General features: G+C 45.7%; 1 protein-coding gene across 2 annotated transcripts in view; it reads right to left on the reverse strand.

Annotated features, from left to right (window-relative positions):
* The window catches only part of LOC137531719 (isovaleryl-CoA dehydrogenase, mitochondrial-like), a 71398-nt gene that overhangs the window by 33268 nt on the left and 11537 nt on the right, over positions 1-26593 (reverse strand). For both annotated transcript variants that reach the window (XM_068251676.1, XM_068251674.1), the window contains exons 2-4: positions 26178-26267; positions 14413-14464; positions 1412-1581 (exon numbers count right to left, since the gene is read on the reverse strand). In XM_068251676.1, coding sequence (XP_068107777.1) covers positions 1412-1581; positions 14413-14464; positions 26178-26267 — 312 coding nt within the window. The remainder of the gene's footprint in view (positions 1-1411; positions 1582-14412; positions 14465-26177; positions 26268-26593) is intronic.

The raw sequence follows: 26593 nt of genomic DNA on the forward strand, positions 1-26593 counted from the left end.
GTTAGACAAAAAATATCTACAACTCACCATACAATCATCCATTTTGAACACTCAAATGCGCCCAGCCAACCAGCCATGGTGCTCCCCCCAAAATTTGAAGCTGGAACCACCACTGCCAACAATACAATTTTCATTTAAAACCAAAATTTGTATTCTTTTTTTAATTTTTCCAGTGGAAAGAATGGAAGAATGGATAGAATGGCTGTCTTAAGCCCTGTACACAAGCTAGATTAAAATCAGCTGATGTGGCTGATAATGACGCCTCAGTCGATAATCCAGTGTGTGTGCAGTGGCCTCCGACCGGCAAGCCATCCGCCAGGCAAATCAACTTTCTCAAGAGACGGCTGATAGCTTTCTTCTCGCCGCTCGCCCCACCCATCATGTCTGTGCCTCTCTGTCAGCCCTCCCTGGACTGGAATTTTTTAGTGATTTTTGTTGCAGTTGGTGTCTACTGCAGAAATGTGTGGACTCTCACTTCCTCACACAATGGCCCCGTCACCAGGTCAGGAAGTGAAGGAAATGTTCTGAAAATGGAACGACAGCAACAGACCTTCCGACGTTTCAAAGTGGAATGTTTTAATGCTGCCTGTCACCACTGGATGGATTTCACTTCACTCTCTGTGACTACATTACTGGGATATAATAGAAATTACATTTTAGCTGGAGTTTCACTTTAATGCAATACGAATAAACATGCAAATTACCGGGAAAAAAAATGCTCCACGTTCTGTGCTGTATTTTGAACTTTCATATTATTCTAACTCTGTTGATACTGTATAATAATACAATCTGCAGTTATAAAAATACGTATTTACAAGTACTATTACATATTTCTGCCCAGCTCTGAATACCGGTAATTAGCATGTGCAATTAAAGGGATACTGTAGGGGGTCGGGGGAAAATGAGTTGAACTTACCCAGGGCATCTAATGGTCCCCCGCAGATGTCCTGTGCCTGCGCAGCCACTCACCGATGCTCTGGCCCCGCCTCCGGTTCGCTTCTGGAATTTCCGACTTTAAAGTCGGAAAACCACTGCGCCTGCACGGCCGTGTCCTCGCTTTCGCTGACGTCACCAGGAGCATTCTGCGCAGGCCCAGTACTGTCTGCGGCTGCACAGTATGCCTCTGGTGATGTCAACGGGAGCGAGGACACAGCCGTGCAGGCACAGTGGTTTTCCGACTTTAAAGTCGGAAATTCCAGAAGTGAACCGGAGGCAGGGCCGGAGCACCAGTGAGTGGCTGCGCAGGCACAGGATGTCTGCGGGGGACCATTAGAAGCCCTGGGTAAGTTCAACTCATTTTCCCCCGACCCCCCTACAGTATCCCTTTAAGGGATATTTCCATGTTTAGTGCAGTCAGCTAGTGGGAGTTACAGAGGGAACTGTTAGTGGCTGGTGACCTCACACAACATACCTTAGGAAGATATTTTTCTTTCTGTGCTTCGTTCCCGTTTCTCACCAGTTGGTTGACACACAGGTTGGAATGGTCACCATAACTAAGACCAATAGCCGCTGACACCCGAGAGACTTCCTCCATTACAAGAATGTGCTCCAGATATCCCATTCCTGAGCCCCCATAATCCGCTGCAATACAGATGAAGTCATATGGCTTTTTCAGATTAAGAGACAAATACATAAATATGACTTGTAAGGGGACAGTTACCATAGGCACCCATTGACATATCGTTAAAGGGTAAAAATGTAGGCTCCAGAGGTGCCCAATAAATAACCATTTCAAAAATAAATGTTTTTTAACTGCATTGACAATGGTGGGAGTTAAAGGTTACCTCAGGAGGTTAAAGTTAGCCGTGGAGGGTTATAGTTAGCTATGGGGCTTGGTTAAGGTTAGAAATCGGTAACGAGAGGGTTCAGTGTGAGAATAAGGTTATGTTTAGTTGTAGTAAAACATCCGTATTTATTACCGATATTTTACTATTGTTTTTTTCCTACTTTAACTGTAGAATATTGGTCAATTTACAGATAGTCTACTAACTGCTTTTTTGGGCGCCCAAATTTCTGAGCACCCTTGTACGCTGGATCTAGACATTCATACATTACACTGGGCAGTGTAACAGGCTAGTCATCTTGTGCACTGGGCGGATGGGTTGGCCACTTTGAGGATACACAATACAAGAAAGACTGTCACAGTGAGGAAACAACTGGAGACTAGATGATTAAGGAGATACTAATTTCTGTTGCACTTTACCATACACAAGGAGAGTTTTAGGCTAGGTTCACAGTGGTGCGTTACATAACACATGTAGTGGAATAATGTGATCTGTTACAATGCAGTACTAAACAGGCCCATAGAATGGCTGTGTAATGGTTAAGGGCTCTGCCTCTGACACAAACCTGGGTTCGAATCTCGGCTCTGCCTGTTCAGTAAGCCAGTAGGCAAAACGCTCACAGCGATGGAAGTGTGATCAAACATGTCTGACTCACTCACCTACATGTCATGGTTGACATGCAAGATTAGTGATCCAGCAAACCTGACTGGGCTTTTTTTTCAATTGAAATGTCTGCTCCCTAGTTACAAAAGTTTTAAAAACAATGGTGCATGAGCCAGCCTGGGGCCCCGGGAACTCTCACTGCCCGGGGCCCCAGAACCAGCATCTAACACCATATGTGAGCGCAGCCAAAACCTTGGAGCTGCCACCTCCAAGGCCTGTCTCCTACTGCTCTAAAACTTACCAAGAGGTTCTCCAATTGTGGTTAGTTACAAAAGTTTGTCAGGTCTGGGTCATATCAGTACATTCACACCGTATTTTTCTCCGATTTTCTTCAATAGGTCGACGAAAGTGGTAATCCGCATACTTTTTGAGTCATTAAACAGAGTATAATTCAAATGTTACTGAACAAACCTCCTAATGATAACGGTATGATTTTCAGACATAAAACTTAAAATGCACTGTCCTCAATTTTTTACACACAGACTTTCTAACCATTTTATAGGTTGTAAAGAACTGTAAATGGTCACTAGTTGAATTTGCAGCATTAGGAGGTCATATTTACTGAAATCAAAAGCCTTTTCAATCAAAAACATCTTAACAGGTCAAATAACATATTTGATAGCAGCTTCACAATCCTTGCATCTATTGAACTTGTGAGTTTTTGGAAATGTTCTGCTTGAATTTCATTGCAGGATGTCAGAATAGCCTCCCAGAGCTGCTGTTTGGATGTAAGCTACCTCTCACCCTCATAGATATTTTGCTTAAAGGGAAGGTCCAAGCAAAAAAAAAAAAATGAGTTTAACTTACCTGGGGCTTCTACCAGCCCCATGTAGCCATCCTGTGCCCTTGTAGTCACTCACTGCTGCTCCAGTCCCCCGCTGGCAGCTTTCTGACCTCGGAGGTCAGGGCCACATTGCATACATTTTTACGCATTCCAGCTAGTGCAGGAACAAAAATTTACGCGTTGCACCACTAACGCGTAAAAATGTATGCGTTAATGTTCCTGCACTAGCGGGAATGTGTAAAAATGTACGCAATTCGGCCCTGACCTCCGAGGTCAGAAAGCTGCCAGCGGGGGACTGGAGCAGCAGTGAGTGACTACAAGGGCACAGGATGGCTACATGGGGCTGGTAGAAGCCCCAGGTTAGTGAAACTCATTTTTTTTTTTTTGCTTGGACCTTCCCTTTAAGGGTGCTACAAAGGTTCTCAATAGGATTGAGGTCAGGGGAAGGTTGGATCCACACCACACGCTTCTCTCCTATTATGCTCAGGGGCAAATCCAGGATTTCCAAGAGTGGGATTCCTGAAAGCGGCGTGTGGGCGTGGCCAAAACATGGAGTGGGTTGAGCCAAATACTAGCAGTTTCTAGGCTAAATTGCACCCAGGGTGAAGGCGTAAAATGCGCCCCCAACGTGGAGACAGGTATAGGTGCCCGCAGTATAGGTAGCCAGCTATAGGTCCCCCCCAGTATAGGTAGCCCATATAGTTGCCCCCAGTATAGGTTAGATAGGTATATGCCCGCAGTATAGCTTAGATAGGTATATGTCCGCAGTATAGATTAGATAGGTATATGTCCCCCAGTATAGATTAGATAAGTATATGCCCAGTATAGATTAGATAGGTATATGCCCCCCAGTATAGATTAGATGGGTATATGCCCCCCAGTATAGCTTAGATGGGTATATGCCCCCCAGTATAGATTAGATAGGTATATGCCCCACAGTATAGATTAGATAGGTATATGCCCCCCAGTATAGCTTAGATAGGTATATGCCCCCCAGTATAGATTAGATAGGTATATGCCCCCCAGTATAGATTAGATAGGTATATGCCCCCCAGTATAGCTTAGATAGGTATATGCCCCCCAGTATAGCTTAGATAGGTATATGTCCCCAGTATAGATTAGATAGGTATATGCCCCCCAGTATATCTTAGATAGGTATATGCCCCCCACTATAGATTAGATAGGTATATGCCCCCCAGTATAGATTAGATAGGTATATGCCCCCAGTATAGATTAGATAGGTATATGCCCCCCAGTATAACTTAGATAGGTATATGCCCCCCAGTATAGATTAGATAGGTATATGCCCCCCAGTATAGATTAGATAGGTATATGCCCCCCAGTATAGATTAAATAGGTATATGCCCCCCAGTATAGATTAGATAGGTATATGCCTCGAGTATAGATTAGATAGGTATATGCCCCCCAGTATAGATTAGATAGGTATATGCCCCCCAGTATAGCTTAGATAGGTATATGCCCCCCAGTATAGCTTAGATAGGTATATGCCCCCCAGTATAGATTAGATAGGTATACGTCCCCCAGTATAAGTTAGATAGGTATATGCCCCCCAGTATAGATTAGATAGGTATACGTCCCCCAGTATAAGTTAGATAGGTATATGCTCAGTATAGATTAGATAGGTAGGCGGGGGGAGCGGGGAGAGAAGAGTTTCCACTTACCTGTCTTCATCCTGCACGCAGCTTCTATCGTCATCCTCTCCCGGCGCGCGTCGCATCGGTAAGAGCTCCCCCTGTGATGACATGCGGTTACGTCATCACAGGGGGCGCTGTTACCATAACGACAGACGCCAGCCGGGACAGGATGTAGATAGAAGCTGGCAGGATCGAGGAAGGTAAGTGGAAAGTCTTCTCCCCGCAGCTGCCTGTACGCCCGCCGCCTGCAGCAAGCGAGGCCCTCCGCAGCGTGAGGCCTCGGGTGCCCCTGCTGCCATTCAGACCCTCGGACCCTCCGCCGTACACACATACGGCAGCCCCACTTCCGGTCTCGGTGCAGGGGGGGGGGGTGTTCCAGACACCCGGAACACCCCCTTCCGTGTGCCAGTGATGCTGATAGCAGCCAATGATGCAGAGATTGAGATGGTCCATTGTCATGCATGAAGATGATTTTGTCACGGAAAGGACAGTTCTTTTTGTACCATGGAAGAAAGTGTTCAGTCAAAAACTCCACTTTTAGATGTCCTTTTCATACCTTCTTGAACCCTAAAGGGGCCAACCAGCTCTCTTTCCCGTGATTCAGTCCCAAAACATGACTCCACCACATGGCAACCGTGTTTGGACATGATGGCCGTCAACTCCACCACTCCATCCATCTGGACCATCCAGGATTGCACAACACTCATCAGTTAACAAGACTGTTTGAAAATTAGGCATTCGTTCTTGTAGTTCTGGGCCTACTGCAGCCGTTTCTGCTTGGGGCATTGGTTAGGGGTGGCTAAATAGAAGGTTTATGCATAACTGCAATCCTCTGGAGAATCCTGCACCTTGATGCTCGTCGGACTCCAGAGGCACCAGCAGCTTCAAATACCAGTTTGATGCTTTGAAATGGCATTTTAGCAGCTGCTCTCTTAATCCAAACTATTTGTCTGGCAGATACATTCCTCATTATGCCTTTATCTACACAAACCTGTGTGTGCTCCGAGTCAGCCACAATTCATTTAGCAGTACAATGATCATGCTTAAGTTTTTGTGAAATATCTAAGGTTTTCATACCTAGTCCAAGGCATTCAAGGATTTCATGCTTTAAAACACCGTATTTTTCGGACAATAAGACGCACTTTTTCCCCCCCAAAAGTTGGGAAAAAAGTCAATGCATCTTATGGACTGAATTCAGGAAGTCCCCGACTTTCAAGCACCCGCCGATACGACCGTCCACCACCCCGTTATGTCAGGGACTCCCTGTAGTGTGCTCCGCCTGGCCAGTGCAGTTTGCACAGTAATCTGGGTAGAAGCGCCACTCACCTGCTATGGAGGTGGAAGTCAGCAGGTAAGGATTCCCCCAGCAGACGCGAGGCAGGAAGTGGAAGCCGCAGTACGTGTGTCATCTGGCAAGCCTGTTTGTATGAGGTGGGAGATGCTGTATACGGGCCGGTGGCAGAGGCGCTTGCAGAGGATCGGCAAAAGAACAAACAGAACTGTCAGTAATGCTACATGTAAGTCAACTGGTTTGCCTGTTTGTGTGAGGCGGGAGATCGGCGAGTGCCGGTGGCAGAGGCGCTTAAGGTGAATCGGCAAAAGAACAAACACAGAAGCTTCGTGTGAGTCAGCTACCTTGCCTGTTTGTGTGAGACGGGAGATGTAAGCGCCGGTGGCAGATTCGCAAGTAGCGGATCATCATAAAATCCATCTGGGAACTGCCAGCGAATCACCACCTAAGTGAAATGGCTAGCCCTTTTGGCGGGACAGTAATCTGCGGTAGAAGCGGCGCTCACCTGCTATGGAGGTGGAAGTCAGCAGGTCAGGATTCCCCCAGCAGATGCGAAACAGGAAGTGGAAGCCGCACCACGTGTGTCATTTGGCAAGCCTGTTTGTGTTTTCTGGAGATCTGAATGCCGGTGGGAGAGGCGCTTGCAACGGATTCCGGAACTCTTAGTGAAGCTTGGTGTGAGCCCACATAGACACAATGTTTTACACAGCACATTATCCGTTATTGGAAATCAGCTTGAGGGGCTGACGTTCTTCATTATTGCCAGAACTGTGGGATTTTATTGTCAATTGCATTGCCTGCAGACACGCTTGTAAGGAGAATCAGGCAAACAGTTTGCTTATTGAGGCAGGACTTTGTCTAATTTACACTGCTGAGATGGAAGAGTGTCTTGAAGCATAAGGCTAAAATCAGTTTAGCAGTGTGCATGAGCAGGGAATGTGTGTTAGTATGTCACACAGCCAGCTGTGAGTGTTTCTTTGCGGGAAGTGCACTTCACAGCTGTTTTATGGGGGTATAGGGTTTTTTTTCACACAGTTGCTTAGGATACATTAAAAGTGTTATGTAGACACCTGTGGAATGTCAGAAGGAGGAGGAGGCTAAAAAAGCACAAGAGGGTGATGGGGACAGGTACAAGGGGGGCACAGGGGGACATACAAGGTACAAGGGGTACATATTAATTGGAAGGAATTGGTGGGAGAAGATCCACAAGACGCCCCTGCATCATGGACGCACTAGGTTTAGCATATTTATTTTTGTCCCTAGTTTTTGTCCTTTAAACCTAGGTGCGTCTTATGGCCCGAAAAATATGGTAAATAAAAGCATTTATACTTACCTTCAGACCTTCAGCTCCCTCACCATCTTCCCGGGCCGCTCCAATCCTCCACTGGCCATCCCAGTAAAGTCGCACATGTGTGGGCCAGCCAAGTGCGCACCCCGTAGAACTGCTCAGGTGCAGAACACTCCAGGCCATGGGAGCGCAACAGGAACACACATGCGTGACTGTACAAGTTTACCAGGACAGTCAGCAGAGAATCGGAGCAGCCCAGGTGATGGTGAAGGAGCCCACAGCTTGAAGGGAGCTGGAGAAAGCCCCAGGTATGTATAAATGCTTTTCTTCATCTCAGGTACACTTTTATAATGTGAAACATCCATCTTTGGTAGTTTATACTTTAATTAGGCAGATGTGGCAAACTAATTATCACAGGTGCCCGAGACTGATTTCAGTGATCAAAGGAGCCCTGAGACACACTACCATCCATGAGTGTTATTAGAAAACAAAATATTTTACTCTTTATGAAACATATACAATTAGCATAATCATTTTTAACATAACGTATGGGGGCTACTTAAAGGTTAGTAAATTAGTGACTTTGATATTACAGTCATGTGAAGTACCTGTGAAGAATTTTTTCTTTAATGTAATGTAGGCTACTCTGATTTTATTAAACGTAGTGTGTGAGAGAGCGAGAGAGAGAGCGAGAGAGCGAGAGAGAGAGTGTGTGCATGAGAGAGAGAGACTGACTCTGCAGTAGCTCAAACTCTAATTCACTGATCTTCTCTCAACCCTTACTACATTCTGATACGATTCAGGAAAGGGTTGCAAACTTAAAAACTTAAAGGGAACCAGAGACGAAGCACCCTTGTGCATTTTACCATATATATCAGTAAGAACATTAGAGAAAACACTTACCATGCTCTCTGTTTCAGCCCCACTGTTAAAAGTGTCTGTTATCAGCTGTGATAAGAATCCCGGACTGAGCATTCAGTCTGGCTTTGCAGGGAATAATTATAGCTGAGTCATTATGGCAGAGCCACAAGGGGGCAGGCTTGGGCTTGAAAAGACACCAGAGAAGACAGACTCAGCTATAATCTTTCGGTAGCAAAGCTAGACTGAGTGCTCAGTCGGGGATTCTTATCAGAGGTGATAACAGTCAGATTAAACAGATAACAATGAAGCAAAGAGCAGATTAGGTGTTTACTGTCATGTTCCCACTGATTTATAAGGTAAAATACAAGAGGGTGCTTTATCTCTGGTTCTCTTTAATAACACACTCCCTTTACAAAAACTCCAGGTTTGCTGGATCTTAGTGTTGGGCGAACACCTAGATGTTCGGGTTCGCGAACGTTCGCCGAACATCGCCGCGATGTTCGGGTGTTCGCGCCGAACTCCGAACATAATGGAAGTCAATGGGGACCCGAACTTTGGTGCTTTGTAAAGCTTCCTTACATGCTACATACCCCAAATTAGCAGGGTATGTGCACCTTGGGAGTGGGTACAAGAGGAAAAAAAAATATTTGAAAAAGAGCTTATAGTTTTTGAGAAAATTGATTGTAAAGTTTCAAAGGAAAAACTGTCTTTTAAATGTGGAAAATGTCATGTTCCTTTGCACAGGTAACATGCTTTTTTTCGCCATACAGTCATAAATGTAATACAGAGAAGAGGTTCCAGGAAAAGGGACCGGTAACACTAACCCAGCACCAGCACACGTGATGGAACAGGAGGAGGAGGCGCAGGAGGAGAAGGCCACGCTTTTTGAGACACAACAACCCAGGCCTTGCATGAGGACAAGAAGCGTGCGGATAGCATGCTTTGTACCACCATGCAGTCATAAATGTAATAAAGATAAGTGGTTCAATAAACAGGGACCACGCGGCAACGCTAACCCAGCAGCAGCAGACATGATGGAACTGGAGGAGGCGCAGGAGGAGAAGGCCACGCTTTGTGAGACACAACAACCCAGGCCTTGCATGAGGACAAGAAGCGTGCGGATAGCATGCTTTGTACCGCCATGCAGTCATAAATGTAATAAAGATAAGTGGTTCAATAAACAGGGACCACGCTGCAACGCTAACCCAGCAGCAGCAGACGTGATGGAACAGGAGGAGGCGCAGGAGGAGAAGGCCACGCTTTCAGGCGCAACTCAGGCCTTGCATGAGGACAAAAAAATGCGTGCGCAAAGCAATGCAATGAGTAGTTTTCAGGACACAATGGGCTATTCGGAGGAGCTATTCCCACCCCCACAATCTTCTACCTGTGAAAGGTCAATGGAACAGCCACAAATGTTGTGCCCGGATTCACAACCTTTTTCTGTGGAAAATGCACCTCGCACTGAAATGCAAGGCGAGGCCGAGGATGAACATGACGTCAACAACTCAACATGACGCAAAATAGGGGCGGAACAGAAAGCTGCTTTCAATGTTTTGAAGGCCTTAATTGCCTCCGGTGGCCAGTTAGATGCATCATTCATCACACCCAAATCCCAGAGCAATGTGTGCAGTAATTTGAATCGCAGGAGGTGTACCGAGATCATCTGGACAAGTGACCAAGTGACAAGTGACCAAGTGACAAAGTGAAAAGTGACTGACAAAGTGACAAAATGACAAAGTGACAAAATGACAAAGTGACAAAGTGACCAGTGACAAAGTGACAAGTGACAAAATGACAAAGTGACCAGTGACAAAGTGACAAAATGACAAAGTGACAAAGTGACCAGTGACAAAGTGAGAGGTTGTTCTGGGGAGCTCTACTCCACTGCACACAGTCACATATGAGGAGAGGTCTCGTCGGGACTGCTGATCCCCCTCAGCTTGCTCAAAGCCTTGAGGGTTCCTGAAGATCCTCTGCTTGGAGTTTGCGGGGTTCAGCTTGGTGTCGGGGTCGGCGGCGTCCTCCTCACTCCAACGTGGCAGATCTTCTGTTGAAGGAAAAAAAAAAACATTTTTAAAAGTCCAGTACCGCTTCTGAAGGACTCACCAAGAGATGCAGGAGCGCTTCAATCTAGCGCACCATCGCTCGCTGGGTGATGTCCCTCCCTACGCGCTGGAATTCTACGCTGCACATGCTAGCACGCTTTTGCGCAGTGCCGAGGCGCATTCCAGCAGCTAGCTACCAAGCTTCTGTGGATCTGATTGGGCCACCATGTTGGATCTCTGCCAAGTCCTCCAAAATTTTGAGCAATCCACGTTGCTTGTGACTGAGCAGTGACAACTCTACAGTCAGCATTACAATACCACTGCTGTGTTTACTGAAGAAATCAATGTTGAAGATGGAAACCGCTGGCATGATGCAAGTGGGGGAATCTGAAGATGAAAACGATCAGCGTGATGATACCAACATCAGGCAACCTGCCTCAGGAAACGCTGGTCCCAGCTATGACAAAGAACAGGACGAGGAACAGCTGGAGTTGGAGCAGGAATTGGATGCCCCCACTGCCGAGGGACAGAGCGGTGCACGTTGGACTTCCACAATTTATCGGGAATGGACAGCAGAAGAGGAAGAAAGTGATGCTGGTGACGAATATGGTGCATCACAACAATCACAACGCTCACAAGAACATGAAGACAGAGGAGTCTGGCAGGATTCTCTGGCACACATGGCTCAATTCATGCTAGACTGCATTGAACGCGGCCCGTGCATTATTCACTATTCATTATTATTCATTATTCTGGACAACACCAATTACTGGGTTTATACCCAGTTTATACAAACACAATGTTAAAAAACTGATTGAAGAAAGTGTCAGACAGGTCAAAAATGGAACAATTCCAGCAGGCCCTTGAGGATGGAGACTTTAGAGAGGAGATTGACATCCTCCTCCTTCTCTAGCCAGTTGTACGCCGACAGACTGACTTCAGCAAACCCAGGAGGACCAGGAGGGCAGCAAAGAACACAAGCTGCTGCTAGTGCCCAAAAGGGAATGGTATTGGCAGTGTCCTTGGAGTGGGAACATTTTCTGACACCCATGCAGCAGCCCACAGAACAGCAATCGGGCAGTTCCACGTCCTCCAACACCAATCGCCTGGAGAAGATGGTCAAGGTCTACATGTCAGATGGCGTAGCTGTGTTGAACAATCCATCTGCAGACAGACGATGAGTGTGACAGCACAGAAGGACCATGGCAACTCACTCATAGCCCACAGTTTGATAGTGCTGCCCAAAAAATTATATGGATCCGTGGACCCGGGCAGTACTGGGAAGTGGGAACGCAGATTTTAGTACCTAAACACACGATACAACATGTTTTCCGGGGTCGGACTCTGAGGCACATACAGATGGTCCCGATCATCATCCTCATCATACAACTCTTCTCCTGAGTCTGACCCACCCACCACCTCTGCCACCCCAACATCCCCAGACACAGACCCCTCATCGTCCTCAAAATTAACTTGGGATGCTGGCCTGAGCCAGACCTCCTCCTCCACATCAGGCCCCATCATCTCCTCAATGGCAGCCCTCATTAATCGCTCTGGCGACGGACCGATGGACACAACGTTCTCCTCCGGGGAGGGCTGCTGCTGACCACTGGCTGCTGGGGTGGATGTTATAGCTTGCGTGGGGCGTTGGCTGTTGCTGTTGTTGGGAGTGCTGCTCACAGCAGAGGTCTCTGAGGAACTCATGGTGAGCTCATATAGTGGTTGGCGGTGAGTGGAGTATTACTGATCCCAGCAATATACACACTGACTGGCAGAGTACGCAATGCTATATAGTGTGGCTGAGCGGTGTACACAGAGTGGCAGTAAACACAATGCTATATAGTCTGGCTGAGCGGTGTACACAGAGTGGCAGTACACACAATGCTATATAGTCTGGCTGAGCGGTGTACACAGAGTGGCAGTACACACAATGCTATATAGTTTAGCTGAGCGGTGTACACAGAGTGGCAGTAAACAATGCTATATAGTTTGGCTGAGCCGTGTACACAGAGTGGCAGTAAACAATGCTATATAGTCTGGCTGAGCGGTGTACACAGAGTGGCAGTACACACAATGCTATATAGTCTGGCTGAGCGGTGTACACAGAGTGGCAGTAAACAATGCTATATAGTGTGGCTGAGCTGTGTACACAGAGTGGCAGTAAACAATGCTATATAGTCTGGCTGAGCCGTGTACACAGAGTGGCAGTAAACAATGCTATATAGTGTGGCTGAGCGGTGTACACAGAGTGGCAGTAAACAATGCTATATAGTGTAGCTGAGCGGTGTACACAGAGTGGCAGTAAACAATGCTATATAGTGTGGCTGAGCCGTGTACACAGAGTGGCAGTAAACAATGCTATATAGTCTGGCTGAGCAGTGTACACAGAGTGGCAGTACACACAATGCTATATAGTCTGGCTGAGCCGTGTACACAGAGTGGCAGTACACACAATGCTATATAGTGTGGCTGAGCGGTGTACACAGAGTGGCAGTAAACAATGCTATATAGTGTGGCTGAGCCGTGTACACAGAGTGGCAGTAAACAATGCTATATAGTGTGGCTGAGCCGTGTACACAGAGTCGCAGTAAACAATGCTATATAGTCTGGCTGAGCAGTGTACACAGAGTGGCAGTACACACAATGCTATATAGTCTGGCTGAGCCGTGTACACAGTGTGGCAGTACACACAATGCTATATAGTGTGGCTGAGCGGTGTACACAGAGTGGCAGTAAACAATGCTATATAGTGTGGCTGAGCGGTGTACACAGAGTGGCAGTAAACAATGCTATATAGTCTGGCTGAGCGGTGTACACAGAGTGGCAGTACACACAATGCTATATAGTCTGGCTGAGCGGTGTACACAGAGTGGCAGTACACACAATGCTATATAGTCTGGCTGAGCGGTGTACACAGAGTGGCAGTACACACAATGCTATATAGTCTGGCTGAGCAGTGTACACAGAGTGGCAGTACACACAATGCTATATAGTCTGGCTGAGCCGTGTACACAGAGTGGCAGTACACACAATGCTATATAGTCTGGCTGAGCGGTGTACACAGAGTGGCAGTACACACAATGCTATATAGCCTGGCTGAGCGGTATACACAGAGTGGCAGTAAACACAATGCTATATATAGCGTGGCTGAGCGAGGTACACGGTGGCAGTACACACAATGCTATATAGTCTGGCTGAGCGGTGTACACAGAGTGGCAGTACACACAATGCTATATAGTCTGGCTGAGCAGTGTACACAGAGTGGCAGTACACACAATGCTATATAGTCTGGCTGAGCCGTGTACACAGAGTGGCAGTACACACAATGCTATATAGTCTGGCTGAGCGGTGTACACAGAGTGGCAGTAAACACAATGCTATATATAGCGTGGCTGAGCGAGGTACACAGTGGCAGTACACACAATGCTATATAGTCTGGCTGAGCGGTGTACACAGAGTGGCAGTAAACAATGCTATATATAGTGTGGCTGAGCGAGGTACACAGTGGCAGTAAACAATGCTATATATAGTGTGGCTGAGCGAGGTACACAGTGGCAGTAAACAATGCTATATATATAGTGTGGCTGAGCGAGCGGTGTACTACTGTTCCCAGCAGCGACACACAATGACTGGGGGGGACCCTGGCTAGCGTGGCTGGAGAGCGAACTACCCTGCCTGCCTACCCAAAGCTAAACCCACAGAGAAATGGCGGAGATATGACGTGGTTCGGGTATTTATTTACCCGAACCACGTGACCGTTCGGCCAATCAGAGCGCGTTTGGGTCCAAAACACGTGACCAGCGCTAGCCGAACGTTCGGGGAACGTTCGGCCATGCGCTCTTAGTTCGGCCATGCGGCTGAACGGTTTGGCCGAGCACCATCAGGTGTTCGGCCGAACTCGAACATCACCCGAACAGGGTAATGTTCTGCAGAACCCGAACAGTGGCGAACACTGTTCGCCCAACACTACTGGATCTCTTATGTTTTCCAACTCAAGCCTGTTTACATCCTTAATATGCAAGATGGAAACTGTGTGCTTACTTGGAGCGGTTATTCCAAGAAGTCCCAGGTCTCCAAGTTTCTTCCAAAAGTTCTAAATAAATGTAGAAAAAAGAAAGCACAAAATAAGACTAGCTTAGCCCAGTTTTAAAAACAGTGATGAATGGGGATGACCCATAACCAGAATTTAAATCAATGCCTCTAATTTCACCGTCAAGTTATAATGGACTGACAAGCAGAGAAAGTGTGCTCTATAGGGTGTACCCTAGTAAAGCTGTGAAATGAATGTACTACAGTATATTAATGTGCAATGAAGTAAAGTAATATTTTATGCATAAGATTTTTGTAAACTGATGATGTCTTCGAGCTGAAATGCAACATAAATGGAACACAGCGCTAAAGTAGGCAGGGGGTCATATAACAAGTCTCTAAAAGCATTGCAAAGGAATGAGGAAATTGCATGCACATGCCCTATTGACATACATGCAAGAATGGCATCGGGAGATTTGGGTTCAGGGTGAAGCCGGAAAACAGCTCACCTAGCTCCTGCAAATGTCCCGGCGGCATTACTATTCCCCCTCCAGGTCGCCATGGACTTAGGGGAAAGACGCAATTCGGCTGCCAGCTATTATGCTGTTTTTATAGTAATTTGGGCTCTGTCTTTTGACGGCGCCTAAATTACTGTCTGAGCGCTGCTCTAGCTGCAATTCACATTACAACCTATGGTGGCGCATGGTGCGCCCAAATTTCCCTGCACCATTTTGCACAGTCTCAGCTCTGATGACCCATGGGACTGTCAATGTAGCTTTAAAATAATGAAAAGCTAAAAAGGGAAACAAAGAAGTTAATGCCAAACAGCAGTTTGACAAGCTTGCCTTAATGATACACTGGAGCACTACTTGGGACTATCTACACATACATAAATATAGGTAGAGCCCAGTTTAACAAACAGGATAGGGACTGTAAGTTAGTTCTTAAAGGACCTTTATAGCAAAAAAAAAAGTAAGCCGTTAAAATCTGAAGAAACCGATAGGTGGTTTTGGACTATTCCATCTAATCATGGGGGTTTCTCAGTATTTTGTTTTCAAAAGCATTTCCTGAATGGCAGTTGCTAAGTCTAACAGAGGAAAGGAGAGGTAGGTATAGCAACCTCTCTCTCTTTTCTGAACGCTAGGCTACAAATACTGTACAGATTAGGCAAGTGGAAGGATTTGCTGCATACTAGGATTGGAAAAGTGGGTATGAGTAAGAGACACTTTGCACTGTGGGCACATCAGTGACAGCAGATTATCTTAGTGTTGGAAAGATGCTTTGTTGTGCAAAATCTCACCAAACCATTATCCTACCCCAGCTTACACCTCTATGACATTGCGCGTGATTTACAAAGCTTTTTCACCTGTTTTCACCTTATCTATGTTGCACTGTTAAGTTTCCAAAGAGCAAAAATATAATATAACACTTTATAGAGAATTTATGTGTGCATCAAACCAAGTAACACCTGACAAATCTGGTTTTGCAAATTTGGCCTAATTGGCTACTCACGAGACATAGCTCATGCAAATACGCATTTGCTTTCGCATGCCAAAGTTTGCAGGGTTAAAACCAATACCGCAAAGCGGTTGCCCTGAATTAGTTCGTGCTACATTAGCACTATCCAGGAGCGCCACGGGGAGGCTTCCCAATGCCCCCATACAACCAGGGTGCCACGGGGACCCAAGCTCTCTCACTGCCTGGAAACCACAGCGGCATCCCGGAGGGGGAGGTCGGGAGGTGCAGGTGACCCCCACCCCCCCCACCCCCCCAAGCATGGCCAGCGCCGGGAAGAGCCGCCCGCATGAACTAATTCCCGCAGGGCAACCGCTTTGCGGTATTGGTTTTAACCCTGCAAACTTTGGCATGCGAAAGCAAATGCATATTTGCATGAGCTATGTCTCATGAGTAGCCAATTAGGCCAAATTTGCAAAGCGAGATTTGTCAGGTGTTACTTGGTTTGATGCACACATAAATTCTCTATATTGGCTATCATGCGGAAATGCTTAAAACAGCTCACTTTACCGACCACTTTGCAAAATGTGTATTCATAAAGCCTGTTTCCGCATGAAAAGCTGACATTACCGAGCAGAGCGATAAATCACCGCCTTGTGCGGTGATTATCGTAACAAATGTAACAAAATGTTAATTCATAAAGATTTACGCAAGCGGCATGAGGATGGGAAATCCCGCTCCCTTGGATGTGGCGATAACAATGTTAACCACTAGGGCTTTACCCCCCTTAAGGACCGGCCACTTTTTTTCCATTCAGACCACTGCAGCTTTCACGGTTTATTGCTCGCTCATACAACCTACCACCCAAATGAATTTTGGCTCCTTTTCTTGTCACTAGTAAAGCTTTCTTTTGGTGCTATTTGATTGCTCCTGCGATTTTTACTTTTTATTATATTCATCAAAAAAGACATGAATTTTGGCAAAAAAATGATTTTTTTAACTTTCTGTGCTGACATTTTTCAAATAAAGTAAAATTTCCGTATACATGCAGCGCGAAAAATGTGGACAAACATGTTTTTGATTAAAAAAAAAACATTCAGTGTATATTTATTGGTTTGGGTAAAAGTTATAGCGTTTACAAACTATGGTGCAAAAAGTGAATTTTCCCATTTTCAAGCATCTATGACTTTTCTGACCACCTGACATGTTTCATGAGGGGCTAGAATTCCAGGATAGTATAAATACCCCCCAAATGACCCCATTTTGGAAAGAAGACATCCCAAAGTATTCACTGAGAGGCATAGTGAGTTCATAGAAGATATTAATTTTTGTCACAAGTAAGCGGAAAATGACACTTTGCGACAAAAAAAAAAAAAAAAAAAAAGTTTCCATTTCTTCTAACTTGCGACAAAAAAAAAATGAAATCTGCCACGGACTCACCATGCCCCTCTCTGAATACCTTGAAGTGTCTACTTTCCAAAATTGGGTCATTTGTAGGGTGTGTTTACTGTCCTCGCATTTTGGGGGGTGCTAATTTGTAAGCACCCCTGTAAAGCCTAAAGGTGCTCATTGGACTTTGGGCCCCTTAGCGCAGTTAGGCTGCAAAAAAGTGCCACACATGTGGTATTGCCGTACTCAGGAGAAGTAGTATAATGTGTTTTGGGGTGTATTTTTACACATACCGATGCTGGGTGGGAGAAATATCTCTGTAAATGATAATTTTTTTAATTTTTTTTACACACTTTACAGAGATCTTTCTCCCACTCAGCATGGGTATGTGTACAAATACACCCCAAAACACATTATACTACTTCTTCTGAGTACGGCGATACCACATGTGTGGCACTTTTTTGCACCCTAACTGTGCTAAGGGGCCCAAAGTCCAATGAGTACCTTTAGGATTTCACAGGTCATTTTGAGAAATTTTGTTTCAAGACTACTCCTCACGGTTTAGGGCCCCTAAAATGCCAGGACAGTATAGGAACCCCACAAATGACCCCATTTTAGAAAGAAGACACCCCAAGGTATTCAGTTAGTAGTACGATGAGTTCATAGAAGATTTTATTTTTTGTCCAAGTTAGCGGAAATAGACACTTTGTGAAAAAAAACAAAAAAAATCAATTTCCGCTAACTTGTGACAAAAAATAAAATATTCTATGAACTCACCGTACTACTAACAGAATACCTTGGGGTGTCTTCTTTCTAAAATGGAGTCATTTGTGGGGTTCTTATACTGTCCTGGCATTTTAGGGGCCCTAAACCGTGAGGAGTAGTCTTGAAACAAAATTTCTCAAAATGACCTGTGAAATCCTAAAGGTACTCATTGGACTTTGGGCCCCTTAGCGCAGTTAGGGTGCAAAAAAGTGCCACACATGTGGTATCACCGTACTCGGGAGAAGTAGTACAATGTGTTTTGGGGTGTATTTTTACACATACCCATACTGGGTGCCAGAAATAACTCTGTAAATGGACAATTGTGTGTAAAAAAAATCAAAAGATTGTCATTTACAGAGGTATTTCTCCCACCCAGCATGGGTATGTGTAAAAATACACCTCAAAACACATTGTACTACTTCTCCCGAGTACGGCGATACCACATGTGTGGCACTTTTTTTGCACCCTAACTGCACTAAGGGGCCCAAAGTCCAATGAGTACCTTTAGGATTTCACAGGTCATTTTTGTTTCAAGACTACTACTCACGGTTTAGGGCCCCTAAAATGCCAGGGCAGTATAGGAACCCCACTAATGACCCCATTTTAGAAAGAAGACACCCCAAGGTATTCCGTTAGGAGTATGGTGAGTTTATAGAAGTTTTTATTTTTTTGTCACAAGTTAGCGGAAATTGATTTTGTTTTTTTTTCACAAAGTGTCATTTTCCGCTAACATGTGACAAAAAATAAAATCTCACCATACTCCGCACGGAATACCTTTGGGTGTCTTCTTTCTAGAATGTGGTCATTTGTGGGGTTCCTATACTGCCCTGGCATTTTAGGGGCCCTAAACCGTGAGGAGTAGTCTTGAAACCAAATGTCGCAAAATGACCTGTGAAATCCTAAAGGTACTCATTGGACTTTGGGCCCCTTAGCGTACTTAGGGTGTAAAAAAGTGCCACACATGTGGTACCGCCGTACTCCATTTCTTCTAACTTGCGACAAAAAAAAAAAATGAAATCTGCCACGGACTCACCATGCCCCTCTCTGAAAACCTTGAAGTGTCTACTTTGCAAAATGGGGTCATTTGTGGGGTGTGTTTACTGTCCTCGCATTTTGGGGGGTGCTAATTTGTAAGAACCCCTGTAAAGCCTAAAGGTGCTCATTGGACTTTGGGCCCCTTAGCGCAGTTAGGCTGCAAAAAAGTGCCACACATGTGGTATTGCCGTACTCAGGAGAAGTAGTATAATGTGTTTTGGGGTGTATTTTTACACATACCCATGCTAAGTGGGAGAAATATCTCTGTAAATGACAATTGTTTGATTTTTTTTTACACACAATTGTACATTTACATAGAAATTTCTCCCACCCAGCATGGGTATGTGTAAAAATACACCCCAAAACACATTATACTATTTTTCCTGAGTCGGCGGTACCACATGTGACACTTTTTTGCAGCCTAGGTGCGCTAAGGGGCCCAACGTCCTATTCACAGGTCATTTTGAGGCATTTGTTTTCTAGACTACTCCTCGCGGTTTTAGGGCCCCTAAAATGCCAGGGCAGTATAGGAACCCCACAAGTGACCCCATTTTAGAAAGAAGACACCCCAAGGTATTCCGTTAGGTGTATGGCGAGTTCATAGAAGATTTTATTTTTTGTCACAAGTTAGTGAAAAATGACACTTTGTGAAAAAAAAACAATAAAAATCAATTTCCGCTAACTTTTGACAAAAAATAAAATCTTCTATGAACTCGTCATACACCTAACAGAATACCTTGGGGTGTCTTTTTTTCTAAAATGGGGTCACTTGTGGGGTTCCTATACTGCCCTGGCATTTTACGGGCCCAAAACCGTGAGTAGTCTGGAAACTAAATGTCTCAAAATGACTGTTCAGGGGTATAAGCATCTGCAAATTTTGATGACAGGTGGTCTATGAGGGGGCGAATTTTGTGGAACCGGTCATAAGCAGGGTGGCCTTTTAGATGACAGGTTGTATTGGGCCTGATCTGATGGATAGGAGTGCTAGGGGGGTGACAGGAGGTGATTGATGGGTGTCTCAGGGGGTGGTTAGAGGGGAAAATAGATGCAATCAATGCACTGGGGAGGTGATCGGAAGGGGGTCTGAGGGGGATCTGAGGGTTTGGCCGAGTGATCAGGAGCCCACACGGGGCAAATTAGGGCCTGATCTGATGGGAAGGTGCGCTAGGGGGTGACAGGAGGTTATTGATGGGTGTCTCAAGGTGTGATTAGAGGGGGGAATAGATGCAAGCAATGCACTGGCGAGGTGATCAGGGCTGGGGTCTGAGGGCATTCTGAGGGTGTGGGCGGGTGATTGAGTGCCCTAGGGGCAGATAGGGGTATAATATGATAGGTAGCAGTGACAGGGGGTGATTGATGGGTAATTAGTGGGTGTTTAGGGTAGAGAACAGATGTAAACACTGCACTTGGGAGGTGATCGGACGTCGGATCTGCGGGCGATCTATTGGTGTGGGTGGGTGATCAGATTGCCCACAAGGGACAGGTTAGGGGCTGATTGATGGGTGGCAGTGACAGCGGGTGATTGATGGGTGGCAGTGACAGGGGGTGATTGATGGGTGATTGACAGGTAATCAGTGGGTTATTACAGGGGAGAACAGATGTAAATATTGCACTGGCGAATTGATAAGGGGGGGTCTGAGGGCATTCTGAGCGTGTAGGCGGGTGATTGGGTGCCCACAAGGGGCAGATTAGGGTCTGATCTGATAGGTAGCAGTGACAGGTGGTGATTGATGGGTAATTAGTGGGTGTTTAGAGGAGAGAATAGATGTAAACACTGCGCTTGGGTGGTGATCTGATGTCGGATCTGCGGGCGATCTATTGGTGTGGGTGGGTGATCAGTTTGCCCGCAAGGGGCAGGTTAGGGGCTGATTGATGGGTGGCAGTGACAGGGGGTGATTGATGAGTGGCAGTGACAGGGGGTGATTGGTAGGTGATTGACAGGTGATCAGGGGGGATAGATGCATACAGTACATGGGGGGGGGGTCTGGGGAGAATCTGAGGGGTGGGGGGGTGATCAGGAGGAAGCAGGGGGCAGGGGAGGGGGATAAAAAAAATAGCGTTGACAGATAGTGACAGGGAGTGATTGATGGGTGATTAGGGGGGTGATTGGGTGCAAACAGGGGTCTGGGGGGTGGGCGCTGTGGGCGATCTGGGGCAGGGGGGGGGGGGAAATCAATGTGCTTGGTGCAGACTAGGGTGGCTGCAGCCTGCCCTGGTGGTCCCTCGGACACTGGGACCACCAGGGCAGGAGGCAGCCTGTATAATACACTTTGTAAACATTACAGGGCTGTGGAGTCGGAGTCGGAGTCATGGAGTCGGAGTCGGGCAATTTTGGGTGCCTGGAGTCGGAGTCGGGAAAAAATGCACCGACTCCGACTCCTAATGAATTTGTAACTGTAATTAAAATAGAAAATATGATAAAATGTTCTATTTCTCAGATAATAGTCATTAAAAATAATGTATATATATACAGTAATAGCTGTGCTTAGTCCACAAAAATGAAATAAACCAATCAAAATTAGTTACTTGTGCTGCTTCAATAAAGCAGTCCCCGTATTTTTAAGGTCAGATATACACATCTGATTGTGACTGTATATATGATGTGTACACAGGAATCTCTTATATATACTAAATAACATCTATGCTGTAAGAATAAAGCCTGATGTGTAGCTGTGTCACTAATAGAGATGGTCAACGAGATGGAAATAATTCTGCATTGATGCTGATTTATGCAAATGTATGCACTCCCTTTGCTGATGAAATCAAATAATGTGATATGTTATTAAAATTTGGTTTGGTGACTACAAATTAAAGGGTAACTGAGACGGATGAAAAGTAAAGTTTTATACATACCTGGGGCTTCCTCCAGCCCCCTTCAGGCTAATCAGTCCCTCGCTGTCCTCCACCACCCGGATCTTCTGCTATGAGTCCTGGTAATTCAGCCAGTCAGCGCTGTCCGGCCGCATGCCGCTCCCACAGCCAGGAACATTCTGCACCTGTGCAATAGTGCTGCACAAGTGTAGTATGCTCCTGGCGGCGGAGTGTGTGCATGCGCACTACGCCTGACTGGCTCAAGTACCCGGACTCATAGCAGAAGATCCAGGTGGTGGAGGAGAACAACGAGGGACTGATTATCCTGAAGGCGGCTGGAGGAAGCCCCAGGCATGTATAAAACTTTAATTTCATCTGTCTCAGGTTTACTTTGTTACACAGTAGTACTATACTCTACATATGCACTCCCCACAGAGCTGCAGGGAATCCACTGAGAATGCTGTGCACATTGAACACAGAGGTGTTGTCTGTTTACAATCTCCTCATTCCCCTGCAGAGTACCTGCACATCATTCTTACATGTACCCACACTTACATTGCCTAGGGACTGATAGATGTTCTTTGTTCCGGTTTGTACCTTTTACAAGTACTCTTACCAAGGACTAGTTTTAGTCTAAAGGGAATAAATATAGTAGTCTACATATCCTTCTCACTTCAGTTGTCTTGTAAAATTCCTAAGCGTTGGCAGTTAAGAGACAAATTTCATGTTACATACTTTTAATCAACAAAATTGTAATATGCAAATTAGAGGAGTCGGAGTCGTGGAGTCGGTGGAATCCTAAACTGAGGAGTCGGAGGATTTTTGGACCGACTCCACAGCGCTGGTATTATACACTTTGTATGTGGCGATCGTCGGGTTAACATCACGCCGGCGCTTCCGTATGGCCGGCGGGATGTTGCGGCGGGTGAGCGGCGCCAGGCGGAGGCGAAGGATCGCGTCACTGATGACGCGATCGCTCCGCCCATGCCCCTACAAGGACCGCCACCATTTGTCAATACGGCGGTCCTTGCGGGGTCCACTTCCTGGCCGCCATTTGTCAATACGGCGGTCGGGAAGTGGTTAAGTGAATGGAGACACAGACCTCCCAGGCAGCTGCAGTAGAGCGGAACACGGAGAAATGTATCAACTCGGCTGCTTCCTGTGTTTCCGCAAGCCTACCACCAGCCTAGTTCGGGGAATCTCCGCCCTGCTATCGCAACTGGCAACATTTTTATGAATGAGCAGCCAGAAGCCTAAAATACCGACAGCGGTGTTTTCCCTCACAGATTCTCTTTACTGACCACACTTTTATGAATGATAGCCAAAGTGTAAAATATAATATAACTAGCTGATGGCCCGGCGTTGCCCGGGTATGCATTTGGCTGGTGATGGCTCCATCCACTTTTTCTAACCCTAACACACAATTACTCACTGACCTAGTTTGTGAGTTCTGCGGTCTTTGGCATCAATAATTTACATTGAAATGAAACAAATCTGATTGGCTGTGGCTCCATCCCCTTTCCTGAATTTGAACCCCAGTCACCCAATGACCAACTGTACCAGGTTTAAGGCTTGTGCCATTAACAGTGCAATAATGGCAGCAATTAAATATTCCCTTTGAAAAGCAATAGGCGAATTTTGATTGGCTTTTGTAGGTTCTACCCACTTTTCTGAATATTAATCCCAGTCACCCAGTGACCAACTGTGCAGTTTGAGAACCCTACCAGTGTAAGAATGGCTGCAGTTTACATTTTCCCAGTGAAAATTGTATTTGTCTCCACCCACTTTTTGGTTATGGGGATGAAAAGTATCCTATGTGTTATTCCAGGTAATGTACTATGTGTGACAAATTTCATTCAAATCCGTCCAGCCATTGTTGCGTGATAGAATAACAAACATCCAAACTTTCACATTTATAATATTAGTGAGATTAGGGTGAGAAAATTAATACTGAAATGAAGCTGATCAGGAACAACTTACTTTGAGTTATTATTTTGCTTGTAAATGTGGCGAAAGGTTGTTATTGTTATCAGTTAGGTGATAAATAAGACTGAGAAGTATTGTTAATAGAGCCCGTAATTGTGGCAGGTTTTGGGTTTCATATCATGTAGTCGCCATGTACAGTGTTCTTGAAAAGCCCAATGTAAAACTCAGAGCGCACCCATAGCTCCTTAGGGCCTGTTCAGACTATCTGCGTATGAAGAATGCGTTTAAAATCAAAGAAACGCAAGTTGAAAAACGCATGCGTTTTTCTTGCGTTCTAATGCGTATTCTATTGCGTTTTGCACACACACGTGACCCAGGAGAAAAAAAAGAATTATGGGAACCGTAGAGGAAAATGGACGCTAAAAACGCAATAGTACGCATTTTTGATACGTGTCCATAGACTTTCATTGTGTCCGTTTCTATGCGTAACGCACAGAACTGCGTGCAGCAATGCGGATGAGAAACGTATGCGTCTCATACGCATACATGTGAACTAGCCCATTCAAAAGCATTAGGAGCCGTTCCTATGCGTTTTTGGTACCCAGACACGTTCCCTGAAAACGTCTAGGAACGCGCATATGGCCTCAATTCACTAAGCTTAACTCCTGTCTTTAATAACTCTTCTGAGCTGTTTTACAGTTATCACAATTATATCACCATGGTGATAACTGTAAAACAGCTCAGAAGAGTTATTAAAGACAGGAGTTAAGGTTAGTGAATTAAGGCTTGTCTGAACAGGCCCTTAGCTATGCCACTGAAACTGTGTAGTAGCTGCTGAATGTACAACTTTAATGTAATAAATGTTTACATTACCACAGCAGAAGTAAGTGTAGCTTGTACTTTAGCAGTTACCATGTCACTGTGGGGAAAACTGTATTTTATGGAGGAGTAGTGCTTTAACCCATTAGCAGCTTGAATAGTTATCTCATTTGAGATAAGTGCACTGCTTTTGACATCAGTTGGCAGAACTCCTTGTGTTGTAATTATCTTGGAATGCTTTGGTCTCTGCTATCATAAAATACAGAAACTAAAAGCAGAATTCTTCTACTAAGCTGGCCATACACTAGGCCGATTCCCGCCAGATCGACAGCAGATTCGATCACTGGGATCGAATCTGCTGTCACATCGTTCCCGCTACACGCCGAATTTTGATCTATTTCGTCCGATCCCGTCGATCGCTCCGTGCGGAAAATTACCGTCGATCGCCCGCGGGTAGGGAGCGCGTCGCTAGCGGCGTTCGAGTGCCCGACGACTGACGCAATAGAGCCCGCATACATTACCTGCTCCGCCGGCGCGACTCACCCCGGTCACCGCTGCTCCGTCTCCGGGTCTTAACTTCTTCCTGCCCGGCAGGAAGTTTAAACAGTAGAGGGCGCTCTACTGTTTAAACTTCCTGCCGGGCAGGAAGAAGTGAAGCATGCCGGAGACCAGAGCGGAGACGGAGCAGCGGTGACCGGGGCAGTCGAGCCAGCCGGAGTAGGTAATGTATGTGGGCGGGGGGGAGCGGCGGCAGCACCACCACAGATTGTGAACGGTTTCAGGCTGAAATCGGTTCACAATCTGTTTGCTGTAAAGGTAGCCATACGATCCCTCTCTGATCAGATTCGATCAGAGAGGGATCTATCTGTTGGTCGAATCTGATGGCAAATCGACCAGTGTATGGCTACCTTTATTGTCTCACACTGCCCCCTAGTGACAAATGGCAATAAACAGACATCACAGCAGTACTAATTAGAAACTAGGAAATCTAACAAAGAAAAAAAAAAGTGCTAAAATAAATTGGCCTGGAGCACTTGCAAGCCTCTAAATAAATAGGCTGCTAAAGGGTTAAAGATGAACTTTAACCAAGGATTGAACTTCATTCCAATCAGTAGTTGACACCCCCTGTACCACGATAAATATTTACCTTTCCTCAAATAGATCATCAGGGGATCTGTATAGCTGATCTTGTGGTGAAACCCCTCCCACAGTGTGATGTCATCATGACCATGGTCTTGGCAGTTTGCAGTCTACAAACTTTGGTGCATTGTGGGAAGTAACGACTTTTCCAACTGCCAAGCAAGCAGTATCTCCCTCTGTGCATAGGATAAGTAAATGAACATTCAGTACAGATCACCTGGCAGAACTAAAGCTGCCACCACCAGTGATACATGTCGGAATGTAAATCAGGGAGAGGAACGATTTTACAATGGGCAAACTCTTACTAAATTATATAAAAATTAATATTGTAAAAAAAATAATCAATTTTATTAAATTATGTTATTTCACTACAGTTCCTCTTTGAAACAGTGTGGAGGGAAATGCACTCCAGTCCCAGTAACCACAATAGTACTCACTCTCAGGTCCTTGAATTCATTTTGTTGATCAATTTCTTGTGCTTTTGGGGCAAGCTGGTCCTGCAGAAACCTTTGTACGGTGTCCCGGAGCTAAAAAACAGATAAATATTATGATGTAGGTTACAAGCGCACAAGGATGGCTGAACTGCAGAACATATGAATAGTGCCGCAGCTCGCTTTATTCCGGTAACCCTACTTGCCTAGTGGCAAGTGGCGAAAGACAGCTCATCTCGCTTCTGCTGAAGATCTGGGCCGTGTTAAATACTATTCCCCCTCCAAGTTACTGCAATTCTCAATTCGGCTCATGGCGGCGCCCAAACAATTGGTGCAGCACTACACCGAAATTAGCTGATCCGTCTTCAGCTCCTGTCTGTCAGTGGTGTGGAGGGACAGGGAAAGTAATGTAACTGATGTCC

This window comes from Hyperolius riggenbachi, chromosome 9 (genome assembly GCF_040937935.1).
Source record: "Hyperolius riggenbachi isolate aHypRig1 chromosome 9, aHypRig1.pri, whole genome shotgun sequence".
NCBI classification, from domain to species: Eukaryota; Metazoa; Chordata; class Amphibia; order Anura; family Hyperoliidae; genus Hyperolius; species Hyperolius riggenbachi.